This window comes from Olea europaea, chromosome 6, assembly GCF_002742605.1.
Source record: "Olea europaea var. sylvestris chromosome 6, O_europaea_v1, whole genome shotgun sequence".
NCBI lineage: Eukaryota > Viridiplantae > Streptophyta > Magnoliopsida > Lamiales > Oleaceae > Olea > Olea europaea.
Window position 1 is genome coordinate 27,502,106 of NC_036242.1, and position 7,735 is coordinate 27,509,840.

The 7,735-nt window shown below is 35.4% G+C and overlaps 1 protein-coding gene across 1 annotated transcript; it reads right to left on the bottom strand.

Moving 5' to 3' along the window:
* LOC111396319 (nuclear poly(A) polymerase 1) lies at window positions 1–7,698 on the bottom strand. Its single transcript, XM_023022726.1, has 12 exons — window positions 7,368–7,698; window positions 6,348–6,425; window positions 6,159–6,266; window positions 4,438–4,500; window positions 4,185–4,346; window positions 3,561–3,674; window positions 3,415–3,477; window positions 2,967–3,296; window positions 1,990–2,154; window positions 1,041–1,898; window positions 505–578; window positions 1–364 (listed from the first exon to the last, which is right to left on the bottom strand). The coding sequence occupies exons 1-12, from the start codon at window positions 7,482–7,484 to the stop codon at window positions 316–318; spliced, it is 2,181 nt and encodes a 726-aa protein (XP_022878494.1). The 5' UTR covers window positions 7,485–7,698; the 3' UTR covers window positions 1–315.
* Window positions 7,699–7,735: the final 37 nt, after the last annotated feature.

Here is a 7,735-nt window from a genome sequence, read left to right on the forward strand (position 1 = left end):
TAATGGAAAACTCCCCAGGAACAGATCCATGCTATTGAAAAACAACTTAAAAACTATCACTGAAATGCTGAAAGATCATCAAGAACACGAAAGGTTCCAAAGGTAAAATCTGCAGAAACCGCTTACCGGCTTAAGATAATTGGATTACAATCAAGTATTAACAATATACAGATTGTGAAATTACAATCTGATGGAAAATTTACATTATTATACCAACAGCTCCTGATCATACAACTTGGCCTACAATATCATGGCCAGAAAATCCTCCTTTTCTTGTCAAGCCCAGAAGTTATTCCAGCCAACTCCGCGGATATCCTAAGATGCACTGTTGCTGGTTGCTTTTGCCAAAGAAGTGAAATTGAATCTACAAACAAGCAAGCAAAATCACAAACCCACCCCATCCAAGGCATTTTCAACTCTATAGCTGAGTAAGTTATGAATATCATTGGCAAAAGAGTTGGAAGATTAGTATATTTTTAATTCATCAACTTGAATATATAATACCTAATAAGAGGCTTCTGTGCTGGCACACGTGTTGAAGTAGATGCCACAGCAGTCGATGCGGTCAACTCAAGAGGCTTTGTTCGGGTAAACAGGAAAAAAAATTGAAGAAAACAGTCAGTTACTCCCTCCTCAATTCCACCACCAGATAACATTGTCATAGCAATTCACAAATTGTATATATGGGATTTACAACCAAATTACTTGTTTAAGACTAAATAACACCAAAACATATGCATGGGGATATGCATGTGCATGCAAACAAACTAGAAGATAATGCAAAGGATGCAATTGCTGTGATGTAATCCGGCATCATATTACGAGAAGCTCTTAATGAGTTCTTCCCCCATTCCAATCAATCTTATGGCCCTACTGTATGACTCACATGGACAAATTACAGACAACACTGCTAAAATTAAGCACATAACAATGTAAAGTCGAGGTAAAATGAGCAAGTAGCACGTGAAATGCTAAACCAATAATGAAAATACATCTCAGCTGCATACAAGTAAAAAAAGTATAAAGGAAGCTGGCCAGACCTCAAGTTCTTCCAAATCCCCGATTTGTTGGATACTGCTACCTTCCCCTTCTATTGCTGCTCCTAGAGCTTGCTCAGTAATGAAGAACTCTGATAATTTAATCTCTCGGTCCTTGTCATTGTCTTGAACTTCACTCTTCAATTGTACACCTCCAATCCCATCAAGCAAGTCCAAAGAACCTTGATGACTAACGATTGGTTGCAAAGATTGTTCAATGACAGGCTTCTTCATTGTTGTTGTACCTAATGATGAACCACAAGACGTGGATGAAGGCTTGGCAGGTGAAGTACTTTTAACAATTCCAGTAACTTCTGGTCCATCTCCAGAAAGATTCTCTGGACATTTCACATTACTTAAGGTGTCAGCAACATCAGCTTCAAATTGTCTCTTTGCTCTTCTTTCATCCAACAAACTTGCATCGCTGGCAGACACAGAGGTGCTTGAGGAATCTATCAAGCTAATCCCTTTATTGATTTCATCTTGTTTTCTCTTCCTTCTGCTAATAGCAGCCTGTGGAGAGTTGGATCCACGTGGTTTCGGGACTGAACGACTCTCAGCGGTACTTTTGGTAGAATGGGAAGGTCGGACTCCACCAGGGAAGACAAAATTAGGAATGTCCTTTCTTTTCACGTGTGATATATGAATCCACATTGAGGGTTTCCAGAATGAATACGCATACACATCACGTTTGAAATCCTCAACTGTCAACCTTATATCAAATTGTTCGCCTTCTTGAGGATTAGTACCTTGTTTCCTCCTTAACCCCATAAAATAACTATGGTGAAATGGTTTAGATTTGTCGGAAAATTCACCGGGGTGAGGATGGCACTGAAGTACACCGTTTGTGTCCCTTTCAATCTGGATAAATTTAATGAGCAAATGAAATTATAAAATATTAAAAATGACAGCTTAGGCTGAAATCAGCAGCTCAAGAATCACTTTTGCTTACCTTCAAGGTAAGAAGACGTATTCTGGATTCAACCCAGCCTTTCCAATTCCTCAAGTCCTCTTCAGTCTCCGATGCTATGTCCATCTGCAGATAATTTTTGTGTGCTTCAAAGAAAGCAAAAGGCTCAAAAAGAATATCCCATCTGCTCTGGCTTGCTTCTATTGCCTGCCGTTTACAATTATCAAAATTAATAAAGCGACAAAAAACAAAAGATTACATATAACAAACAAATGAAGCAAAGCAACAACGCATCAGAGTCCCAGAAAAGGCGTTTACAAGAAGATATAATCATTTGTCCAAGTACATTCAATAGCTGGAGGACAAAACTACAGTTCATCAAAAATAATTGCCACGACAAGGAGCTTATTTCCGAAACATGCAAAGTGAGGAGTAAATCCTCCTCATAAGAGAAAAACTCACACCAAGGAACCAGAATAGTAAATCTTAAAGAAACAAAGTTCAACAAACAGCTAGGAACCAGAATAGTAAACCTTAAAGAAACGAAGTTCATCAAATAGGATAGAAAATAAATACATCAGTATCATCTCTGTCAATTCAACACATTTCACCCTCGGGATGCTGCATTGAGAACCATAAGGCAGGAAAATGCACTGAGATCTCTCGCCTGGAGATCTATGATGACCACAAAATTTGATTAAACTGGAGAACACAAAATGGTCATTAATCATCATTGCTGAAGTGTAACCTCCAGATATCGGGAATAATTACATGGACTAGGAGATGAATTTAATAGGCATGCCTCTCATGTTACTAGTGTGACATTTTTATTATGATCAGAAGAAAAATAGCTCTCTTTTCAAACTCTTCGGACATGCAAGTTGAGAAGAAAGAACATTGACTTCCACATTTTTCATACCCAGGAATATATTGCATTGGTCCCATTAGGGTTCAGGGGGCAAAAGGGGAGGAGAACAAAAACTTTGCATTCAAATTTACCAAGATACAAAGATTGCTACCTCACAAATTTCGTTTCCCCTTTGGAATTCTTCCATCATGACACGTAATGTGCTTATTGACACATTGTAGCTAGAGTTCATGCAAGGATAAGCAGGAGTTATTATGGGCATCAGGTGCAATCGGTCCTTGTAATTTTTTCTAGGATCCCAAAAAGGGAGCCCCAAAGATCCTTCTTGAATTGGGCATAACATCACAGGATTTGGCCAGCGCCACATATTATAGACCCTAAAGAACCTAGACAACAACATGCTAGGCAGAGCATTTGGGTATAGCTGGCAAATACGCGCAACAAGCAATGCCCAATTAATTCCACCGAGGAAACCGGTAACCTGGCCGTTAAAAAAGGAAAATTCAGTGTCTAAATGAAAAGACTTAATTACACCAAAATTTGCATACATCAATTAATGGAAATTGAAATGTAAGGACTGTTATCTTAATCTCCCTCACATTTGAATAAACTCCACGCCGCTTCGCCCATAATCTCATACATCTCAGTGTAGTACGAAATGTCTACAAGAGAACAGAACATCAAGAAAGTTAGCATCAGGTTCTCGAAACAGATGCATTAATACAGAATTGTATTATTTACAAACCTGGATATTTGGCACCAAACGCAATATTTGATCGGTCACTCTGCATCCATTGAGACTGCGAACAGTTTGCTCGTCCACATTTTGCAGTATAGATTCTTGTGAAACATCTAAGTCCTTTAAATGTTAAGAATAAAAAGATGCACAAGAAAAAACAATATAAATATTTGCAGTATCTACAAAAATCAGGAAATTATCACTAATGCTTAACACTTTGCATATAGAGGCATACAAGTACACATAAGACTCGTTCCAATCATATGAAGAACATAAATTATTGAGTAAAAGGAGAATATAATTAGAAAATGCACCAATAAAATGAAGAAGAAGAAGAGCCTCTCTAAAATTATGGTGGTCTTCTATTATGCAAATATGCATAAACATTTAATCTTCGTCAGAACAGTATCACAAACGAACAAAAAAAGGGAATAAAACCCAATAAAATGTTCAACTATGGCTACATCTACCAACACATAGTTAGTTCAACAGATCGTATAATTAGAAGTTAGAGAAATCAACACATACAAAGTTCAAGTTGGCATAAAAATCGTATAATTAGAAGTTAGAGAAATCAACACATACAAAGTTCAAGTTGGCATAAAAATTCACAAGACGACAAGTACATACTTCAGGAATAACCCAGAGTGCCACATTCGCATAAAGAAGATCTATAGAAACGCCACTGAACTTGAACTTCATCACTGGAACATGAGCATCAGGCACAGGATGTAGCTCTTGTACTTCAGGCATCTCTGCCAACATTCTGTAAAGTTCACCAAAAAAATCTTCCTGCATATGACATATACAAAAATTCTTCAACTCATCAACCATCACATTCAAGAAAGTAAAGTTCCTAGGTCATAAAGGCAAGTGAACCTACATTCCGACTAGCATGTTTTGGTCCAACGCACAAGGTATCAATATCTGCACCAGGACCATGTACCTGTTAAGAATAAAAATTCAATCAAAGATAAAATCCTCTGCCATGTCTAAAGATAATCATCCCAAAAAAAAGAGAGGCCTGAAACCTTTGAAAAAAAACCAGAGATGCTTACAATCACAGTACCAAGAAAAAGTTTGTAAACAGAAATAATTTTAGTTCTGAAATTTCCTTCCCACCATCATGTCTATTCCATTTCAAACCATACGAAAGTGAGATCAATGTTTATTCATCTCCATTTCACATCATTTGAGAAACTTCTACAATCTACAATCTTTTTTATCATGTCAAATTCAATTCATCTTTAGAGAAACTTCTAAACAGAGTTGCTCAAAAAAGATGTGCAATTGCTGCTCTAAAAAGTTCCAGCTCCATAAAAAATCAATTGTTCTGGTATCCACATATAGTTAATACTTAACTAATTTTGATCTCCCCTTTCACTACCCTCGCACATTACATACTCTAGTATTGGCCAAAAGATTCCAATAAAATCATTTTCTAATCTTTTTCATATCTCCACTTTTTCTGATGTCTATCCATTTGGGTCTCAAAGAAAAGGCATTCGAGTCCAACAAAGATGCAGCATGCTTTTGAATATTAAGCAAAGGGAACAGGCACGCAACTGGACTTTCATTGGCCAAATTAAGATTGAAAAGAATGCTTGACCCAAATAACTTATGAACGGGGAACAATAATTTTAATTTCAACTTTAGCCAGCTTTCCAGTTTCCACAGTAAGCAACAATACTGCTGTCTTGTCTTTCACATAAATTGCTGAAATGAGATGAAGAAAAAGCTAGTTACTCAACATCCAGATGAGTGAAACATATCAGAATCCATAAGGCATCTAAGACTAAATATGAACTAACTCTAATCTAAGTCGTCTGTGGAGGAATATCATGATTATATCCAGATACAATGTGATGGCCGTTTCCAAAATACCTTTTTGAGTTTATGCCTCTAATCTCACCTCACATCAGGCTTTCATTCAACGTCCCGAATCCTACCTTGCATAACATTGGCGATGTCGGCAACTAAGGTGTTCTCTCATTTGTCTTGCCTCTTAAGGGCATTTTTATTACTGACATCATTGTACCAGGCTATTTTTATGATTCACAGTTTTTTCTTTTCATTTTTTCTGACTACAGACATAAGGAATGAGAACGAGAAGACACCATCTCAAGTGGAGGATAATAAGAATGATTGGGCAATAAAATATGCTTATTATATCCTTAAATATCCTGCTAGCAGTGATGATATAAGAGAGTCATTAGTTATTTCCAATTGTACTGGTATGTTATATTTATTAGTGGATTACTAATTTCAGAACTTAATATTTTCTGTATTATTAATATATTTTATGTTTATTTGCAAGTTCGACTTTTAATGTAGCATTATAGATATTTCAAGGCATTTTATGGTCTATTGTGAATTTATGATTTGCGAGCAAAGTTTCATATTTTTATATTCTTTTGAATTATTTTTATAGACTGATTTGAGGCGAGGCTATAGCCTCGAGGCTTACGCCTTGCCTCACAAAATTACACAAGACCTTTAGCAAAGGCACAAACTATTAAATAGTCTTGAAGAAGACCCAAATAAGTAACAGAGAAACATAAAAAAAATAGAAAAAAAAAAAAGTGAAATTGGATGAATTCATACACCAAGACGATAAGAACCAAACGTGAAAATCTTCGCATTTGCCTCTTGGACTAGCTGCTCATTAAAACCTTTAGCACTGCTAATATTCTTCACCCATTTCTTCACAATCTGTTAAATTATCCAGAATTAATACTGTACAAATCAATTGCTGTAAAAGGGAAAACAGAGTTTGAAAATACAATTTGTGACCTGGTCCAATCTCCCAAGCACTTCCTCCCTTCTGATAGCTTCTTCATGACTTTCATACAATCCCGCATCCGCAAGAAACTGAATTTACAAGAACAATTGATTATTTATAAAATATTTAAACCTAGTTAATTCAAAAGCTTAGACCCCGTTCGATTTTACTAAAAATTAGCCCCAGTTTGGTTTTGATAAAAGTTGATGAACTATGTGATCGAAAAGTTGATAAAGTTCTAGGTCCCATGAAATGTGTGGTTAAAAACGAGTTTGGAGGAAAGTGAGTTTTAAGATATGGGAACCAAACAGGGGCTAAGTAAATTAAAAAATAAAATAAAAAATTTTCTTCAAGTCAATTTAGCAAAACCATGGCTTAGCTCAAATTAATGTGAACTTTTGAACCATGAGAAAAAGACTTGTCGCATTTATTCCATTAAAAGGAAAAAATTGATCAAAGAAACTGGTCTTTTGCCGACAACCATAAAAACATTAAAAAAAGGCAATTTTCAAAATATATTGAAGAACAAGTCTTCTTTTCTTTGCTTGACAACTGTGGAAAATCAAACACTAGAACTAATATTCCAAAAAAATTTATATTACTTTCCTCAATGAACTGTGGTAATTTATTCTACAGAAATGGATTCACGGTTGAAATTTACGCAATTTAATATAAAGTTCCTAAAAGGCTTGGGAAGATGCCATTCCCCATCTCTTACAGATGGTACAACTAAAGGGCACAGTTGCGAACATCTAATTCCAATCTCAAAATTGAAATTCAGGAATTACAATTCAGAAAATTTTGAATACCAGGCTCAAATTCAAGTTCTATGTATAAAAGTCATTTTTCAAACTTCAAATCGAATCTGAGATCCCATGAAAAGAAGCATATGATTAAAATCGCAGTTCTATCTTCTGCAAGCTAATTGTGATATACCCTAATTTTTTTCCAAACAAAACCGACCTCGACTTTTGATACAAAATTTCAACAAAATATGCGTAAGCTTGATAGCAAATGTATAAAGAACCAACCTTTTCCAACTCCCGGGACTTAATCACGTCAAATTCAGTGGGCCCACCAGTAGAAATTGGCTCAGATATTCCAACGCGAGTAGCAGTAGCCGAATTACTCAATCCAGGGCTACCCATAAGGGTATCCTCTTCTCGACAATTCAATATGTATTTTTTTCACCAAAATTCGAAGGAAAAAATAAAATAAAATGAATCAACAACAGATAGCTCTCGTCTTTATTTATTCAGAAATAACAATGAACTCTTGATTAAAAAAAATAAATAAAATAAAAAAATAGAATGAATAATAATTCAATAAACTAAAAAAAAAAAAAAAAAAAAAAAAAAAAAAGAAGCTTCTTATTTTTTTTTTTTTAATTAAAAAGGGG